The sequence below is a fragment of the Chiloscyllium punctatum genome, chromosome 31, assembly GCF_047496795.1.
Source record: "Chiloscyllium punctatum isolate Juve2018m chromosome 31, sChiPun1.3, whole genome shotgun sequence".
NCBI classification, from domain to species: Eukaryota; Metazoa; Chordata; class Chondrichthyes; order Orectolobiformes; family Hemiscylliidae; genus Chiloscyllium; species Chiloscyllium punctatum.
In genome coordinates, this window is record NC_092769.1 from 76,250,380 (window position 1) to 76,271,289 (window position 20,910).

At 54.3% G+C, this 20,910-nt stretch overlaps 1 protein-coding gene across 1 annotated transcript in view; it reads left to right on the forward strand.

The window, feature by feature from the left end:
- Positions 1–19,846, forward strand: part of LOC140457188 (atlastin-3-like) — a 31,204-nt gene extending 11,358 nt beyond the window's left edge. Inside the window, exons 5-10 of the mRNA XM_072551248.1 lie at positions 4,294–4,344; positions 8,626–8,682; positions 10,231–10,323; positions 11,328–11,466; positions 16,113–16,240; positions 19,754–19,846. Coding sequence (XP_072407349.1) covers positions 4,294–4,344; positions 8,626–8,682; positions 10,231–10,323; positions 11,328–11,466; positions 16,113–16,240; positions 19,754–19,846 — 561 coding nt within the window. The remainder of the gene's footprint in view (positions 1–4,293; positions 4,345–8,625; positions 8,683–10,230; positions 10,324–11,327; positions 11,467–16,112; positions 16,241–19,753) is intronic.
- The last annotated feature ends 1,064 nt before the right edge of the window (positions 19,847–20,910 follow it).

A 20,910-nucleotide genomic window follows, 5' to 3' on the forward strand; every position in this document is an offset into this window, starting at 1 on the left:
CCCGGCCCATATCCCTCCAAAACCTTCCTATTCATATACCCATCCAAATGCCTCTTAAATGTTGCAGTTGTACCAGCCTCCACCACTTCCTCTGGCAGCTCATTCCATACACATACCACCCTCTGCGTGAAAAAGTTGCCCCTTAGGTCTCTTTTATATCTTTCCCCTCTCACCCTAAACCTATGCCCCTCTAGTTCTGGACTCCCTGTCCCCAGGGAAAAGACTTTGTCTATTTATCCTATCCACGCCCCTCATAATTTTGTAAACCTCTATAAGGTCACCCCTCAGCCTCCAATGCTCCAGGGAAAACAGTCCCAGCCTGTTCAGCCTCTCCCTGTAGCTCAGACCCTCCAACCCTGGCAACATCCTTGTAAATCTTTTCTGAACCCTTTCAAGTTTCACAACACCTTTCCGATGGGAAGGAGACCAGAATTGCATGCAATATTCCAACAGTGGCCTAACCAATGTCCTGTACAGCTGCAACATGACCTCCCAACTCCTATACTCGATACTCTGACCAATAAAGGAAAGCATACCAAACACCTTCTTCACTATCCTATCTACCTGCGACTCCACTTTCAAGGAGCTATGAACCTGCACTCCAAGGTCTCTTTGTTCAGCAACACTTCCTCGGACCTTACCATTAAGTGTATAAGTCCTGCTAAGATTTGCTTTCCCAAAATGCAGCACCTCGCATTTATCTGAAAAAACATTGTTATCCCACCTGCAGACAAAGGACGCTGGACAGTCATTCTACGTTGAAAAGCTACATTGAAGGCCTACATTGAGAAAGTGAACGCACTACTTGCAGATACCAACAGTTACCAACAAGTGGCAATAGACCCGACCCCACAACCAGCGAACCGAATCACAGCCCTACTCAAAAAACTTCAGAAATCTGGAGAAATAAATAAGACCGACTTCCAAAACATGAAACCAAGCTCAGCGAGCAAACCTACATCCAGAACCTCAACCTGAGCTACAAATCTGAAAACTCACTAATCGCTGTCCTCCCTTACCCTTGGTCCCGTTTCAGTAAATTTCCCTCCTCACTCTCTACAAGTCTTAACATCCTTCCTAAAACGTGGGGGCCAGAATTCAACCCAACGTCTTTCTCGAACCTAATCCACCTTTGATAGGTGAGTTTAACATAATTTCTTTGCTCTTACTCACTGTTTATAAAGTCGAGGATTCTGTCCGTCTCGTTTAACAAGCTTCTGCGCCTGAATTTTTACAGATGCACTGTAGAAAGTGTTCTATCTGGGTGCATCACGGTGTGGGATGACAACTTCTCTGACGAGGACCGGGAGGAGCTCCAGGGAGCTGCGAACCCAGCCCAGACCATCGCACAAACCCAACCTTCCATCCACTGATTCCATCTACACGTCCCACTGCCTGGGGAAGGCAGCCGACATCATCACAGACCCCTCCCAGCCTGGTTAGAATCTCCCCCCACTCTCTCCTGTCTGGCAGAAGATACAAAAGCTTAACACGTATCAACAGATTCAAGAACAGCTTCTTCCCCGCTGTTATTAGATTGCTCAGCACGGTGGCTCAGTGGTTAGCACTGCTGCCTCCCAGCGTCAGGGACCTGGGTTCGATTCCAGCCTCGGGCATCTGTCTGTGGGGAGTTTGCATCTTCTCCCTGTGTCTGTGTGGGTTTCCTCCGGGTGCTCCGGTTTCCTCCCACAATCCAAAGATGTGCAGGTTTGGGTGGATTGGCCATTCTAAATTGCTCATCGTGATAGGTGCATTAGTCAGAGGGAAATGGGCCTGGGTGGGTTACTCTTCGGAGGGTCGGTGTGGACTGGTTGGGCCAAAGGGCCTGTTTCCACACTGTAGGGAATCTAATCGAATCTAAATGTTGATCTTGCACTCTGTGTACCTTCTCTGCAGCTGTAACACTGTATTCCTTGCTCTATTCCATCACCCTGATGCACTATGGTATAACCTGCCTGTACCACACACAAAACAAAACTTCCCACTGTACCTAGGTACAAATGACAAGAATCAATCAAATTAAAACCTGTCCTTGCCAACTTCGTGATAAACAGCCCCCAGGTCCCTCCAAACCAGTTAAATCTGTTCCACTTTTTTGAAACTCAGCTCAAAATCCTGGAACTCCTTGCCTTGAGGGAGGGTGGATGTGCCAACACTCAACAGGCTGGAGCAGTTAACAAAGTCAGCTCACCAGAGCCCTCTCAAGGACAACTAGGGATGGCCAATGAATACAGGTCCAGTCAGTGACACCGAGGTCAGGAGTGACTTTAAACAAATCTGTCTCTCCACCTGGGCGAACTCTTCCCAGCAGCTGCTCACACATCCCTCGGTTCACCTGCATCTGCCCAATGTCTCTCCAAAATCTGTTGCTGTCCTTCTCCCTAGTTTTGTTATCTTCCACAAACCACGGAACAGTGTACCACAAATCCAAATCGTTAGAATCCCTGCGGTGTGGGAGCAGGCCATTTGGCCCATTGAGTCCACACTGACCCCGCATCTCACCCAGACCCATTCCCCCACTCCCCACCCCTGGAACCGTGCACTTCCCATGACTAGCCCACCCTAACCTGCACATCCCTGGGCACTATGGGACAATTTCGCACGACCAATCCACCCTAACCTGTACATCCCTGGGCACTATGGGACAGTTTCCCACGGCCAATCCACCCTAACCTGCACATCCCTGGGCACTATGGGACAATTTCCCACGGCCAATCCACCCTAACCTGCACATCCCTGGACACTATGGGACAATTTCCCATGGTCAATCCACCCTAACCTGCACATCCCTGGACACTATGGGACAATTTCCCACGGCCAATCCACCCTAACCTGCACATCCCTGGACACTATGGGACAATTTCGCACGACCAATCCACCCTAACCTGCACATCCCTGGACACTATGGGACAATTTCCCACGGCCAATCCACCCTAACCTGCACATCCCTGGACACTATGGGACAATTTCCCATGGCTAATCCACCCTAACCTGTACATCCCTGGGCACTATGGGACAGTTTCCCATGGTCAATCCACCCAAACCTGCACATCCCTGGGCACTATGGGACAGTTTCCCATGACCAATCCACCCTAACCTGTACATCCCTGGGCACTATGGGACAGTTTCCCACGGCCAATCCACCCTAACCTGCACATCCCTGGACACTATGGGACAATTTCCCACGGCCAATCCACCCTAACCTGCACATCCCTGGGCACTATGGGACAGTTTCCCATGACCAATCCACCCTAACCTGTACATCCCTGGGCACTATGGGACAGTTTCCCACGGCCAATCCACCCTAACCTGTACATCCCTGGGCACTATGGGACAATTTCGCACGACCAATCCACCCTAACCTGCACATCCCTGGACACTATGGGACAATTTCCCATGGCTAATCCACCCTAACCTGCACATCCCTGGACACTATGGGACAATTTCGCACGACCAATCCACCCTAACCTGCACATCCCTGGGCACTATGGGACAATTTCGCACGACCAATCCACCCTAACCTGCACATCCCTGGACACTATGGGACAATTTCCCATGGCTAATCCACCCTAACCTGTACATCCCTGGGCACTATGGGACAGTTTCCCATGGTCAATCCACCCTAACCTGCACATCCCTGGGCACTATGGGACAGTTTCCCACGGCCAATCCACCCTAACCTGCACATCCCTGGACACTATGGGACAATTTCCCACGGCCAATCCACCCTAACCTGCACATCCCTGGGCACTATGGGACAGTTTCCCATGACCAATCCACCCTAACCTGTACATCCCTGGGCACTATGGGACAGTTTCCCATGGCCAATCCACCCTAACCTGTACATCCCTGGGCACTATGGGACAGTTTCCCATGGTCAATCCACCCTAACCTGCACATCCCTGGGCACTATGGGACAATTTCTCATGTCTAATTCACCTAACCTGCACATCTTTGGACTGTGGGAGGAAACCGGAGCACCCGGAGGAAACCCACACAGACCCAGGGAGAACGTGCAAACCCTGCCGAGACAGTTGCCCGAGGGTGGGATTGAACCCAGTACTCCGGAGCTGTCAGGCTGCAGCGCTAACCACTGAGCCACCGTGACATTAGTATTTATTGAAAAGAGCAGTGGAGTCAACACAGGTCCCGGCTTATCTATCACTATGATCCTCTTGTCTAAAAAGCACTAATGCTTTCTGCTTCCAAAGTCGCTCAGTCAATTTGATCGCCCCTTTTCACTTTGTCCTGGAATCTTTCATTTTGCCATCAACTCTCTCTGCATTGTTTCAGGTGTATAACTTAACAAACAATATTCAGGAGGATGACTTACAGCATCTCCAGGTTGGTCTGTGTAACTGGGGTAACCATTCTTTATTCTATTATGGGATGTTGGACATTTCTAAATACCCCTGTATTGAGTGTTGCGTTCTGCCATTTCAGGGGGCATTTAAGACTCAGCCACATCGCTGTGTGGGGTGAGGCGCATGTGAGCCAGACTGCGGAAGGATGGCAGATTTCTCTCTCCCAACGGACATCACTGACTCAAATGGAATTTTGCAGGAATCAGTGTCCACTCCCTCAGCACTGACCCTCCGACAGTCCCCACTCCCTCAGCACTGACCCTCCGACAGTGGCCACTCCCACAGCACTGACCCTCCCACAGTTCCCACTCCCTCAGCACTGACCCTCCGACAGTGGCCACTCCCACAGCACTGACCCTCCCACAGTGCCCACTCCCTCAGCACTGACCCTTCAACAGTCCCCACTCCCTCAGCACTGACCCTCCGACAGTGCCCACTCCCTCAGCACTGACCCTTCAACAGTCCCCACTCCCTCAGCACTGACCCTCCGACAGTGCCCACTCCCTCAGCACTGACCCTCCGACAGTGCCCACTCCCTCAGCACTGACCCTCCGACAGTGCCCACTCCCTCAGCACTGACCCTCCGACAGTGCCCACTCCCTCAGCACTGACCCTCCGACAGTGCCCACTGCCTCAGCACTGACCCTCCGACAGTGCCCACTCCCTCAGCACTGACCCTTCAACAGTCCCCACTCCCTCAGCACTGACCCTCCGACAGTGGCCACTCCCACAGCACTGACCCTCCCACAGTGCCCACTCCCTCAGCACTGACCCTTCAACAGTCCCCACTCCCTCAGCACTGACCCTCCGACAGTGCCCACTCCCTCAGCACTGACCCTCCGACAGTGCCCACTCCCTCAGCACTAACCCTCTGACAGTGCCCCCTCCCTCAGCGCTGACCCTCCGACAGTCCCCACTCCCTCAGCACCGACCCTCAAACAGTGCCCACTCCCTCAGCACTGACCCTCCGACAGTGCCCATTCCCTCAGCATTGATCCTCCGACAGTGCACACTCCCTCAGCATTGACCCTCCGACACTGTCCACTCCCTCAGCACTGACCCTCCAACAGTGCCCACTCCCTCAACACTGACCCTCCAACAGTGCCCACTCCCTCAGCACTGACCCTCCGACAGTGCCCGCTCCCTCAGCACTGACCCTCAGACAGTGCCCGCTCCCTCAGCACTGACCCTCCGACAGTGCCCACTCCCTCAGCACTGACCCTCCGACAGTGCCCGCTCCCTCAGCACTGACCCTCAGACAGTGCCCACTCCCTCAGCACTGACCCTCCGACAGTGCCCACTCCTTCAGCACTGACCCTCTGGCAGTCCCCGCTCCCTCAGCACTGATCCTCCGACAGTGCCTATTCCCTCAGTGCTGACCCTCTGAAAGTAGCCACTCCCTCAGCACTGACCCTCCAACAGTGCCTACTCCCTCATCTCTGACCCTCCGACAGTGCCTACTCCCTCATCTCTGACTCTCCGACAGTGCCCACAACCTCAGCACTGACCCTCCGACAGTGCGTCCACTCCCTCAGCACTGACCCTCCGACAGTGCCCACTCCCTCAGCACTAACCCTCCGAAAGTGCGGCACTCCCTCAGAACTGACCCTCCGACAGTGCCCACACCCTCAGCACTAACCATCGGACAGTGCCCACTCCCTCAGCACTAACCATCGGACAGTGCCCACTCCCTCAGCACTGACCCTCCAACAGTGCCCGTTCCCTTAGCACTAACCCTCTGACAGTGCCCATTCCCTCAGCACTGACCCTCCGACAGTGCAGCACTCCCTCAGAACTGACCCTCCGACAGTGCCCACTCCCTCAGCACTGACCCTCTGACAGTCCCCGCTCCCTCAACACTGACCCTCCGACAGTGCCCACTCCCTCAGCACTGACCCTCTGACAGTGCCCGCTCCCTCAGCACTGACCCTCTGACAGTTCCCACTCCCTCAGCACTGATCCTCCAACAGTGCCCGCTCCCTCAGCACTGACCCTCCGACAGTGCCCACTCCCTCAGCACTGACCCTCTGACAGTGCCCACTCCCTCAGCACTGACCCTCTGACAGTCCGCACTCCCTCAGCACTGATCCTCCGACAGTGCCTGCTCCCTCAGCACTGACCCTCCGACAGTGCCCGCTCCCTCAGCACTGACCCTCCGACAGTGCCCGCTCCCTCAGCACTGACCCTCAGACAGTGCCCGCTCCCTCAGCACTGACCCTCCGACAGTGCCCACTCCCTCAGCACTGACCCTCTGGCAGTCCCCGCTCCCTCAGCACTGATCCTCCGACAGTGCCTACTCCCTCAGTGCTGACCCTCTGAAAGTAGCCACTCCCTCAGCACTGACACTCGAACAGTGCCTACTCCCTCATCTCTGACCCTCCGACAGTGCCTACTCCCTCATCTCTGACTCTCCGACAGTGCCCACAACCTCAGCACTGACCCTCCGACAGTGCGTCCACTCCCTCAGCACTGACCCTCCGACAGTGCCCACTCCCTCAGCACTAACCCTCCGACAGTGCGGCACTCCCTCAGAACTGACCCTCCGACAGTGCCCACACCCTCAGCACTAACCATCGGACAGTGCCCACTCCCTCAGCACTAACCATCGGACAGTGCCCACTCCCTCAGCACTGACCCTCCAACAGTGCCCGTTCCCTTAGCACTAACCCTCTGACAGTGCCCATTCCCTCAGCACTGACCCTCCGACAGTGCGGCACTCCCTCAGAACTGACCCTCCGACAGTGCCCACTCCCTCAGCACTGACCCTCTGACAGTCCCCGCTCCCTCAACACTGACCCTCCGACAGTGCCCACTCCCTCAGCACTGACCCTGACAGTGCCCGCTCCCTCAGCACTGACCCTCTGACAGTTCCCACTCCCTCAGCACTGATCCTCCAACAGTGCCCGCTCCCTCAGCACTGACCCTCCGACAGTGCCCACTCCCTCAGCACTGACCCTCCGACAGTGCCCACTCCCTCAGCACTGACCCTCTGACAGTCCGCACTCCCTCAGCACTGATCCTCCGACAGTGCCCACTCCCTCAGCACTGACCCTCCGACAGTGCCCACTCCCTCAGCACTGATCCTCCGACAGTGCCCACTCCCTTAGCACTGACTCTCTGACAGTGCACACTCCCTCAGCATTGACCCTCCGACACTGTCCACTCCCTCAGCACTGACCCTCCGACAATGCCTGCTCCCTCATTGCTACCCTCTGACAGTGCCCACTCCCTCAGCACTGACCCTCCAACAGTGCCTGCTCCCTCAGCATTCAACATCCAACAGTGCCTGCTCCCTCAGCATTGAACATCCAACAGTGCCCGTTCCCTCAGCACTGACCCTCCGACAGTGCCCACTCCCTCAGCACTGACCCTCCGACAGTGCCCGCTCCCTCAGCACTGACCCTCCGACAGTGCCCGCTCCCTTAGCACTGACCCTCCGACAGTGCCCACTCCCTCAGCACTGACCCTCCGACAGTGCCCGCTCCCTCAGCACTGACCCTCTGACAGTCCCCGCTCCCTCAGCACTGACCCTCCGACAGTGCCCACTCCCTCAGCACTGACCCTCCGACAGTGCCCGCTCCCTCAGCACTGACCCTCCGACAGTGCCCGCTCCCTTAGCACTGACCCTCCGACAGTGCCCGCTCCCTCAGCACTGACCCTCCGACAATGCCCACTCCCTCAGCACTGACCCTCCGACAGTGCGGCGCTCCCTCAGCACTAACCCTCCAACAGTGCCCACTCCCTCAGCACTGACCCTCCGACAGTGCCCACTCCCTCAGCACTGACCCTCCGACAGTGCCCACTCCCTCAGCACTGACCCTCTGACAGTGCCCACTCCCTCAGCACTGACCATCCGACAGTGCGGCACTCCCTCAGCACTGACCCTCTGACAGTTCCCACTCCCTCAGCACTGACCCTCTGACAGTGCCCACTCCCTCAGCACTGACCCTCCGACAGTGCCCACTCCCTCAGCACTGACCCTCTGACAGTGCCCACTCCCTCAGCACTGACCCCCCGACAGTGCCCCCTCCCTCAATAACAGTATTTTCCTGCTGGATGATGATCTCTGGTTTCTGGAGTGCGTCTTGGACCGAGAGTCCCTGTAGTCTGAGGTGTGAGTGACCCCCCAGTGTTACGAGACGGACATGGGCTTTGTAAAGTATTGAGTAGGCTACCCGTCGGAAAGCTAATCCGATTTTAACATCGAGCGGGCTCCTGCTTGGTTCTGTGGCCTTGTTTGCCTGTAACGTTTCTGTTGCAGCTCTTCACTGAATATGGACGTTTGGCTATGGATGAGACCTCACTCAAGCCTTTCCAGGTACAGCAGCACTGTCACAGGGACAGGATACAACAAGAACTCCTCATCAACCTCCTCAATCCGCCAGCCTCACAGCGACTTGTTAGCATTCCCCATTTCCCAATCCATCCAATTTTCAACCACGAGTCCTTCCTGTCAAATGCTGAGTCAATGAGGCAACACTCTGTGAGTGAAGGGTCCCCCTTTCACTGCCCTTGTGCTGCACGAAGGGGAATCGAGAACGTGTTCCCTCTGATCCCTGCAGATGCAGCCTTCCTTAATCCCCCAGCACCGTCTCTCTTACTGAAAATAAGAGAGAGACTGTGGGAGGCAGAGCGAGAGAGACAGAAACGTAGACAGAACAATAGAAACAGGGGAATACGGGGAGACGAAGATAGATAGAGACAGAGAGAGAGAGAGAGAGAGATACATGGAGGGAATCTGGGAGACTGGACAGAGAGAGAGTGGGGCAAATAGAGAGGGAAACAAAGATGGAGACAGAGAGAGAGAGAAATATGCAGAGGGACAAGGAGACAGAGGGAGAGAGAAATGGAAGGAGACAGAGATTGAGAGACAGAATGGGAGACACAGGGAGATAGAGAGATAGGCAGAGAGGGGGGATAAACAGAGATGGAGAGAGATATATAGAGAAGGAGGGATGGGGGAGACAAATGGAGAAAGAGATTGAAGGAAACAGATTGGAGGCAGATGGAGATTTACAAGGATGTTGCCAGGGTTGGAGGATCTGAGCTACAGGGAGAGGCTGAACAGGCTGGGGCTGTTTTCCCTGGAGCGTCGGAGGCTGAGGGGTAACTTTATAGAGGTTTACAAAATTATGAGGGTCATTGATAGGGTAAATAGACAAAGTCTTTTCCCTGGGGTGGGGGAGTTCAGAACTAGAGGGGCATAGGTTTAGGGTGAGAGGGGAAAGATATAAAAGGGACCTAAGGGGCAACATTTTCACCCAGAGGGTGGTACGTGTATGGAATGAGCTGCCAGAGGATGTGGTGGAGGCTGGTACAATTACAACATTGAAGAGGCATTTGGATGGGTATATGAATAGGAAGGGTTTGGAGGGATATAGGCTGGGTGCTGGCAGGTGGGACTAGATTGGGTTGGGATATCTGGGTCAGCATGGACGGGTTGGGCCAAAGGGTCTGTTTCAGAGCTGTACATCTGGAGGATTCTATGACACAGAGTGAAATGGGGTGGCATGGTGGCTCAGTGGTTAGCACTGCTGCCTCCCAGCACCAGGGTCCCAGGTTCGATTCCAGCCTCGGGCGACTGTCTGGGTGGAGTCTGCACATTCTCCCCCGTGTCTGCGTGGGTGTGCTCCAGTTTCCTCCCACAAGTTATAAAGATGTGCAGGTTAGGGTGGATTGGCCGTGGGAAATTGTCCCATAGTGCCCAGGGATTAGATTAGATTAGATTAGATTACTTACAGTGTGGAAACAGGCCCTGTTGGTGTGGACTGGTTGGGCCTGTTTCCACACTGTAGGGAATCGAATCTAAAAAAACAGGTGACACTGAAAGTGATCTCAATGTGCTGCTTTCTCCCATCCTCTGTAGACTCTGATGTTTCTGGTCCGGGATTGGAGCTTTCCTTATGAGTATCCATTCGGATTGGAAGGGGGCAAAGATTTTTTGGAGAGGCGACTCCAGGTGAGGAGCGGCCCCAAACATCTCAGAATGGTCACCCCTCTTGCCTCCTTGTCCAGTGCGGATACAGAGCGGGGTGCGATGGCGATGTGAGATGACAGGGGCTCAGTGGAGAGAGGCGAGTCGCGTCCCTGTGGGTGGCTGTTTAAATCATGGGGCAGAACGTTCACATTCGGGCCGCACCGTTCGGGGGGGTGGGGGGGGGGGGGGGGTAACGCTAGCCAGCGCTCCCTCTGCATTCCTCTGGGGTTTGGGAACGTGGAGCTCTTACACAACACAATCGGAAACTTCAGAGCTGAGACTGAGAGATTTTTATTGGGTAAGGGGGAGTCGAGGGTTCGAGAACCAAGCATGGACGACGGGGCTTAGATATTGTTGAGGTGGGCTCTATCAAACACTCCCGGGACAGGGTTAGACAGCATGGGGTTAGATACAGAGTAAAGCTCCCTCTACACTGTCCCCCCATCAAACACTCCCCAGGACAGGGACAGCACGGGGTTAGATACAGAGTAAAGCTCCCTCTACACTGTCCCCCCATCAAACACTCCCAGGGACAGGGACAGCACGGGGTTAGATACAGAGTAAAGCTCCCTCTACACTGTCCCCCATCAAACACTCCCAGGACAGGGGCAGCACGGGGTTAGATACAGAGTAAAGCTCCCTCTGCACTGTCCCCCCATCAAACACTCCCCAGGACAGGGACAGCACAGGGTTAGATACAGAGTAATCTCCCTCTACACTGTCCCCCCATCAAACACTCCGAGGGACAGGGACAGCACAGGGTTAGATACAGAGTAAAGCTCCCTCTACACTGTCCCCCCATCAAACACTCCCAGGACAGGGACAGCACGGGGTTAGATACAGAGTAAAGCTCCCTTTACATGTGATACAGTGGTGCTGGAGAGAGTGTGAGGTTTTCGGGAGAGTGTACATTGGGGGGTAACACGAGGTGAATGGTGTTCCACTGGGGACCTCGGCCAGTCTCACTGTTTCGTGATTGCTCCCAGGTCAAACCTCACCAACACGAGGAGCTGCAGTTGGTGCGCAAACACATCCACTCTTGCTTCAATCATCTCCAGTGTTTCCTCATGCCCCACCCGGGGCTCAAGGTCGCCACCAACCCTGCCTTCGATGGCAAGCTGAAAGGTAGGTACTGGCATTGATCCGGGAGCTCTGTTATTCCTTCTGCTCTGGGCATCTTCTGTGAATAATGTCCCTCCATTTCGGTTCCACATCAGGACCATCCAAAGCACTCTGCAACCAATGAAGGCCATTCCCATGAGGTACAATCACGAGTTTATATTCATCTGAGGGATGTGGGCACCACATCATTTATGACCCAGTAAGATGGCATGGTGCCTCAGTGGTTAGCACTGCTGCCTCCCAGCGCCAGGGACCCGGGTCCGATTCTAGCCTCTGTCTGTGTGGAGTTTGCACATTCTCCCTGTGTCTGTGTGGGTTTCCTCCGGGTGCTCCAGTTTCCTCCCACAGTCAAAAGATGTCCAGGTTAGGGTGGATTGGCCATGGGAAATTGTCCCATAGTGCCCAGGGATGTGCAGGTTAGGGTGGATTGGCCATGGGAAATTGTCCCATAGTGTCCAGGGATGTGCAGGTCAGGGTGGATTGGCCGTGGGTAATTGTCCCATAGTGCCCAGGGATGTGCAGGTTAGGGTGGATTGGCCGTGGGTAATTGTCCCATAGTGTCCAGGGATGTACAGGTTAGGGTGGATTGGCCATGGGAAATTGTCCCATAGTGTCCAGGGATGTGCAGGTCAGGGTACATTGGCCGTGGGAAATTGTCCCATAGTGCCCAGGCATGTGCAGGTCAGGGTGGATTGGCCGTGGGTAATTGTCCCATAGTGCCCAGGGATGTGCAGGTTAGGGTGGATTGGCCGTGGGTAATTGTCCCATAGTGCCCAGGGATGTGCAGGTTAGGGTGGATTGGACATGGGAAATTGTCCCATAGTGCCCAGGGATGTGCAGGTTAGGGTGGATTGGCCAAGGGAAATTGTCCCATAGTGCTCAGGGATGTGCAGGTTAGGGTGGATTGGCCGTGGGTAATGCAGGGTTACAGGAATAGGGTCGGGGGGTGTGGCTTCTGTGTGGTCCAGTCGGGCTGAATGGCCTGAATCCACACAGTAGGGATTCTATGAATCTAATCCGTACTGGACCCAGTTTTGTATGTCATTTGTATCAATAATTTCGATGAGAATCTAGAAGGCATTACTAGCTAGTAAGGATGATGGTCCAGTGGACAGTGAAGAAGATCATGTAAGATTACAAAGGGATATTGTTTGTTTGGGTCAATGGACTGAGGAGTGGCAGATGGAGTTTAATTTGGATAAAGGCAAGGTATTGGATTTTGGTAAAATACACAAGGACAGGGCTTATACAGGTGAAGGTTGGGTGTTGGGTAGTGACGTGGACCGGAGAAACCTAGGGGTTCAGCTTTATAATTGGTTGAAGTTTGCATCACATACAGAGAGTGGTTAAGAAGGCATTTGGCACACTTGCCTTCATTGCTCAGACCTTCAAGTGTCGGAGTTGGGACGTCAGGTTGAGGTTGTATAGGACGTTGGTGAATCCATGTGCTATAGGTAGACTCACAACGTCCTCTGGGAGGGAATCCCAGGATTCTGACCCAGCTACACTGAGGGAACGGCCGATATATTTCCAAGTCGGTGTGATGAGTGGCTTGGAGGGGAACTTGCAGAGTGTGGCGTTCCCATGTCTCTGCTTCCCTTGTCCTTTGAGACGGACGTGTTCCTGGGTTTGGAAGGGGTGCTGCGTGAATGTGACGCTGAACAGAGTGCTGGAAGTTGGACGAGTGACCGTGTCAGGAATGGAGATGCTGTTTGGCTTCTCTCTAACTGTTTGATCCATTAGGAACTGGTTCTTCCTCTCTGACGTAAGACAAAGCCGGGGTGAGCTGTTGAATGGCAGGACAGGTGATGCGTTGCAACTGCAGCATGTGGGAGCTCCTGAGCGTCAGTGTGGCCCAGGGCAAATAAGTCTACAGCGGAGGGTGACTGGGCTGGAGACCTGGCTGTCTACACAGGGAGGGGGCAAATTATTTACCAGGAGACAGCCGTGCAGTTGAGGATTGGTCAGTTGTCAGGGACAGAGGAGGGAAGCTGTAGCTGAGGCGTGTAAGAGTACTCAGACAGGAGAAGTGCAGGAGCCTCGGCCTCCACACTTGTTGCAACCTTCAGCTTGTTAGGATCAGTCCCCGGGCAAAATACCCCAGTCAGAATCATACACTCACACAGCACGGAAACAGACCCTTCGGTCCAACCCGTCCATGCTGACCCAGATATCCTGAACTAATCTCGTCCCATCTGCCAGCACCCGGCCCATATCCCTCCAAACCCTTCCTATTCATATACCCATCCAAATGCCTCTTAAATGTTGCAATTGTACCAGCCTCCACCACATCCTCTGACAGCTCATTCCATATACGTACCACCCTCTGGGTGAAAAAGTTGCCCCTTAGGTCTCTTTTGTATCTTTCCTCGCTCACCTTAAAACCTAAGCTCTCTACTTATGGATCCCCGACCCCAGGGAAAAGACTTTGTCTATTTACCCGATCCATGTCCCTCATGATTTTGTAAACCCCTATAAGGTCACCCCTCAGCCTCCGATGGTCCAGGGAAAACAGCCTCAGCCATAGAGTTCGACAGCATGGAGACTGGTCCTTTTGGTCCAAACTGGTCCGTGCTGACCAAAACATCCATCCACGCTAACCCCAAATCCCTACACCTGGCCCATATCCTTCTAACTCACTCCTATCCATGTATGTGTCCAAATGCCTTTTAAATGTTGTTAATGTACCTGCGCCAACCCCTTCCACTGGCAGCTCATTCCATCTGAGTACCACCCTCTGGGTGAAAAGGTTTCCCCTCAGGTTCCCTTTTATTCTTTCCCCTCTAACCTTAAGCTGATGCCCTCTCCCCCTCGATTCCCCAACTCTGGGAAAAACACTGAGTGTATTCACCCCATCCATGCCTCTCATGATCTTATACACCTCTATAAGGTTCCCAAAGCAGCCTCCTACACTATAAAGAAAACAGTCCTAGCCTGTCTAACCTCTCCTTATAACGTAGACCATGGGGTCCAGGCAACATCCTTGTGAATTTCTTCTGCACTCTTTCCAGTTTAATAACATCCTTCCTATAAAGTGACCAAAACTGAACACAATACTCCAAGTGCATCCTGTATAACTGCAATATAACTTCCCAACTTCTATTCTCAATGCCCTGATTGATGAAGGACAGTGTGCCAAAAGCCTTCTTCACTGCCTTGTCTACCTAGGAGTCCACTTTCAGAGAGGTGTGAACCTGAACTCCAAGATGCCTCTGTTCTACTACACTCCTTCAGGCCCTACCATTCACCACGAAACTCCTACCTTGATTCGACTTCCCAAAAGGCAAGACCTCACTGATCTATTCAGATAATACCACTCGGCCACCCCTCAGCTTTTAGGTTCATCAGTCCTCTTATAAAAACATAACTTGGAATTGAAGCTTGATATATTCATTGATGATCATCACCCTCCTTCTCTGTCTGTCTCTCTGGCTTTCACATGCTCTTTCTCTCCCTCCCCTCTGTCTCTTTCCATCGAACTCTCTCTCCTGCTGTATCTCACTCTTCCCCCCACCCCTCTCTCTGACTGTTTCTGCCTATATCTCACTCTATCTCCCTATTTATCTGGCTCTCTCTCTCTCTCCCTGTATCTTAGTGTCTCCCTCTCTCTTTCTCTCTATCTCTGTCTGTCTGTCTCTCTCTCTCTCCATCTCTGTGCCTCTCTCTCCATCTCTGTCTGTACCTCAAAACTTTCTCAACACCAGATTATAGTCCAATTTTTGGAACGCTGCTCCTTTATCAGGTGAAGTGACTTGAAATAAATCCGCTGGATGATAACCTGGTGTCACGTGACTTCTGACCTTGTCCACCCCCAATCCAACACTGGTGCCACAACATCATGTCTGTATCTCACTCTAGCCCTCTGTCTCACTCATTCCCTCTATCCCACTCTCCACACTTTGTCGATTTCTCACTCTCTCCCCCTCTGTCTGTATCTCACTCTATCTCACCACCTGACTCTCTTTCTGCCTGTATTGCACCCGTTCTTTCTGTCTGTATCTCTCCCTCTGTCTGTATCTGACTGTCTTTCTATCTGTATCTCTCCCTCTGTCTCCATCCGACTGTCTTTCTGTCTGTATCTCTCCCTCTGTCTGTATCTATCTTTCTGTCTGTATCTCTCCCTCTGTCTCCATCTGACTGTCTTTCTGTTTGTATCTCTCCCTCTGTCTCCATCTCACTGTCTTTCTGTCTCTACCTCTCCCTCTGTCTGTATCTGACTGTCTTTCTGTTTGTATCGCTCCCTCTGTCTCCATCTGACTGTCTTTCTGTTTGTATCTCTCCCTCTGTCTCCATCTCACTGTCTTTCTGTCTCTACCTCTCCCTCTGTCTGTATCTGACTGTCTTTCTGTTTGTATCTCTCCCTCTGTCTCCATCTGACTGTCTTTCTATCTGTATCTCTCTCTCTGTCTCTATCTGACTCTCTCTCTCTTTGCTGACTGCTGTCCTTCTCCCAAGCCGCAGGTGATGCCAATCTTCTGTAACCACCCCCCCCCCCCCCCCCCCACTGTCCCCATCTCTCACTGACCCTCAGCCCTGTTTGATTGTTGAGAATGTCTTTCCCTCTCCCAGCATGAGCCCCTCTCTCCCCCCTCTGTACCCCAACCCATCATACTTAGCTCCGACCTCCTCTCTCTCTCTCTCTCGGGCAGACATCGACAATGACTTCAAGACGAATCTGCAGGCTCTGATCCACTCGCTGCTCAGTCCCGAGAACCTGGTGGAGAAAGAGATTGGTGGCTCCAAGGTCACCTGCAGGAACCTGCTGGAATATTTCAAGGTGGGTGCCCACCCCCCCACCACACGTTCTGATTGATTAATTTTATTGTCATGTGTACCAAAATAGATTAGATCACTTACAGCGTGGAAACAGGCCCTTCGGCCCAACAAGTCCACACCCCCCCGCCGAAGCACAACCCACCCATACCCCTAACCTAACACTACGGGCAATTTCCCATGGCCAATTCACCTGACCTGCACATCTTTGGACTGTGGGAGGAAACCGGAGCACACCCACGCAGACACGGGGAGAACGTGCAAACTCCACACAGACAGTCGCCAGAGGCGGGAATTGAACCCGGGTCTCTGGCGCTATGAGGCAGCAGTGCTAACCACTGTGCCACCCACAAATACAGTGAGCAGGACAGGCAACACGCAGTAAGCCAGGACATACAGATCAAAAAGACCAAGGCACACAGCCTCCATTCCACAGGGTGTGCACGGGGCAAGATCAATGTTAGCAAGGTCAGCATGATATAAGACTAGGGAGTCCGTCCATCGGTCTAATAACGGGCAGGAAGAGGCTGTTTGTGAAGCTGCTGGTGCGTGTGTTCAGGCCTCTGTATCTTCTGCCTGAAGGAAGAGGTTGTGGGAGAGCATTCCTATGGAAAGGAGAAGACATGATTCAGGTAAACCAGGGCAGTAAAGGGTCTGGAGGCAGAGCTAGACAGCAAGACCCTTAGACAAAGGTGGATTATGACCCATTGTCAGTTACGAGTGAGAAACAGGCCGAACGGAGAAGGTTCAGTGCTCAAAGCGAAACAGGAAATCAAAAAAGAGATTCAGAGACTGGCAGCAAAGCAAACATACAGGTGGCAGCACGGTGCCTCGGTGGTTAGCATTGCCCTCCCAGGAACCTGGGTTCGATCCCACCCTCGGGTGTCTGTCCGTGTGGAGTTTGCACGTTCTCCCCGTGACTGCGTGGGATTCCTCCAGCTGCTCCAGTTTCCTCCCACAATCCAAAGATGTGCAGGTTAGGGTGGATTGGCCATGGGAAATTGTCCCATAGTGTCCAGGGATGTGCAGGTTAGGGTGGATTGGCCATGGGAAATTGTCCATAGTGCCCAGGGATGTGCAGGTTAGGGTGGATTGGCCATGGGAAATTGTCCCATAGTGCCCAGGGACGTGCAGGTTAGGGTGGATTGGCCGTGGGAAATTGTCCATAGTGCTCAGGGATGTGCAGGTTAGGGTGGATTGGCCACGGGAAATTGTCCATAGTGCTCAGGGATGTACAGGTTAGGGTGGATTGGCCATGGGAAATTGTCCATAGTGCTCAGGGATGTGCAGGTTAGGGTGGATTGGCCATGGGAAATTGTCCCATAGTGCTCAGGGATGTACAGGTTAGGGTGGATTGGCCGTGGGAAATTGTCCCATAGTGCCCAGGGATGTGCAGGTTAGGGTGGATTGGCCGTGGGAAATTGTCCATAGTGCTCAGGGATGTGCAGGTTAGGGTGGATTGGCCATGGGAAATTGTCCCATAGTGCCCAGGGACGTGCAGGTTAGGGTGGATTGGCCGTGGGAAATTGTCCATAGTGCTCAGGGATGTGCAGGTTAGGGTGGATTGGCCGTGGGAAATTGTCCCATAGTGTCCAGGGATGTGCAGGTTAGGGTGGATTGGCCATGGGAAATTGTCCCATAGTGTGCAGGGATGTGCAGGTTAGGGTGGATTGGCCATGGGAAATTGTCCCATAGTGTCCAGGGATGTGCAGGTTAGGGTGGATTGGCCATGGGAAATTGTCCCATAGTGTCCAGGGATGTGCAGGTTAGGAAATTGTCCCATAGATAGGGAGGGGGTGTAGGAGCTAGAGGGCGTTACAGAGATAGGGAGGGGGTGTAGGGGCTGGTGGGGTTACAGAGATAGGGAGGGGGTGTAGGGGCTGGAGGGGGTTACAGAGATAGGGAGGGGGTGTAGGGGCTGGAGGGGGTTACAGAGATAGGGAGGGGGTGTAGGGGCTGGAGGGGGTTACAGAGATAGGGAGGGGGTGTAGGGGCTGGAAGGGGGTTACAGAGATAGGGAGGGGGTGTAGGGGCTGGAGGTGGTTAAAGAGATAAGGAGGGGGTGTAGGGGCTGGAGGGGGTTACAGAGATAGGGAGGGGGTGTAGGGGCTGTAGGGGGTTACAGAGATAGGGAGGGGGTGTAGGGGCTGGAGGGGGTTACAGAGATAGGGAGGGGGTGTAGGGGCTGGAGGGAGAGACAGAGATAGGGAGGGGGTGTAGGGGCTGGAGGGGGTGACAGAGATAGGGAGGGGGTGTAGGGGCTGGAGGGGGTTACAGAGATAGGGAGGGGGTGTAGGGGCTGGAGGGGGTGACAGAGATAGGGAGGGGGTGTAGGGGCTGGAGGGGGTTACAGAGATAGGGAGGGGGTGTAGGGGCTGGAGGGGGTGACAGAGATAGGGAGGGGGTGTAGGGGCTGGAAGGGGGTTACAGAGATAGGGAGGGGGTGTAGGGGCTGGAGGGGGGTTACAGAGATAGGGAGGGGGTGTAGGGGCTGGAGGGGGGTTACAGAGATAGGGAGGGGTTGTAGGGATTGGAGGGGGGTTACAGAGATAGGGAGGGGGTGTAGGGGCTGGAGGGGGGTTACAGAGATAGGGAGGGGTTGTAGGGATTGGAGGGGGGTTACAGAGATAGGGAGGGGGTGTAGGGGCTGGAGGGGGTTACAGAGATAGGGAGGGGTTGTAGGGATTGGAGGGGGGTTACAGGGATAAGGTGGGGGTGTAGGGGCTGGAGGGGGGTTACAGGGATAAGGTGGGGGTGTAGGGGCTGGAGGGGGGTTACAGGGATAAGGTGGGGGTGTAGGGATTGGAGGGGGGTTACAGGGATAAGGTGGGGGTGTAGGGGCTGGAGGGGGTTACAGAGATAGGGAGGGGTTGTAGGGATTGGAGGGGGGTTACAGGGATAAGGTGGGGGTGTAGGGGCTGGAGGGGGTTACAGAGATAGGGAGGGGTTGTAGGGGCTGGAGGGGGTTACAGAGATAGGGAGGGGTTGTAGGGATTGGAGGGGGTTACAGAGATAGGGAGGGGTTGTAGGGGCTGGAGGGGGTTACAGAGATAGGGAGGGGGTGTAGGGGCTGGAGGGGGTTACAGAGATAGGGAGGGGGTGTAGGGGCTGGAGGGGGGTTACAGGGATAAGGTGGGGGTGTAGGGGCTGGTGGAGATTACTGCGATAGGGAAGGGCATGAGGGTGGATTTGTAATTTAAAATGCAGACACTGTAACCTGGGAGAGAGGGTGAGCCAGTGAAGAGAGCCATTGGTGTTTGACTGGGAAACAATACAGTCTCAAACACACTCACCCTGCTTGAGCCTGGGCTGTGGACAGCAGCTGGGAGTAGGCCTGGAGGGAGTTGCAACACTGGAGTCTCGAGGTTGCCCTGCACTCGGTGAGCTGAGACTGTGAGCGGACGGGTGGGTGGGTGGGTGGGGGAAGTCCCAGCCTCACTCTGTGTCTACTGTCAAATCGGAGCCGTTGGCCCACTGTCCCCACTCATCCTTTTTGTCCCTGTATTCTGTGATCCAGGTTTACATGAAGGTTTTCCAAGGTGAGGACCTCCCGCATCCCAGATCCATCCTGGAGGTAAGAACGAGTGCTTATTGTTGTGTGACATGGTAATTCCCACAGACAGGGACCCCTGGGACAGTGGTGGTGTAGGGGGACGGGACGGGATAGTAATGATCCACTCCATTCCCAGTTAGATTGCTATCCCAGAATCTTGGCACGGTGGCTCAATGGTCAACACTGCTGCCTCAGAGCACCAGGGACCCAGGTTCGATTCTACCCCGTGTCTGTGTGGATTTCCTCCCATAGTCCCAAAGATGTGCAGGTAAGGTGGCATCGGCCATGTTGTATCACCCGAGGGATGTGCAGGCTCGGGGGGGTAGGCCATGGTGTATCACCCGAGGGATGTGCAGGCTCGGGGGGGTCGGCCATGGTGTATCACCCGAGGGATGTGCAGGCTCGGGGGGGTCGGCCATGTTGTATCACCCGAGGGATGTGCAGGCTCGGGGGGGGTCGGCCATGTTGTATCACCCGAGGGATGTGCAGGCTCGGGGGGGTCGGCCATGTTGTATCGCCCAAGGGCTGTTCAGGCTGGGGAGGTGTCAGCCAAGTTGTATCGCCCGAGGGATGTGCAGGTTGAGCGGGTCGGCCATGGTGTATCGCCCGAGGGATGCGCAGGCTCGGGGGGGTCGGCCATGTTGTATCGCCCGAGGGATGTGCAGGTTAGAGGGCATCGGCCATATTGTATCGCCCAAGGGATGTGCAGGTTAGAGGGCATCGGCCATGTTGTATCGCCCGAGGGATGTGCAGGTTAGAGGGCATCGGCCATGTTGTATCGCCTGAGGGATGTGCACGTTAGGGGGTGTCAGCCACGTTGTATTGCCCGAGGGATGCAACGGGTTAGAGGGGGTTGGCCATGTTCTATCGCCCGAGGGATGTGCAGGTTAGAGGGGGTCGGCCATGTTGTATCGCCTGAGGGATGTGCAGGTTCGGGGGGTTCGGCCATGTTGTATTGCCCGAGGGATGTGCAGGCTCGGGGTGGGGGGGTCGGCCATGTTGTCTCACCTGAGGGATGTGCAGGTTAGGGGTGGTCGGAAACGTTGTATCACCTGAGGGATGTTCAGGTTGGGGGGGTGTCAGCCATGTTGTATCACCCGAGGGATGTGCAGGTTGGGGGG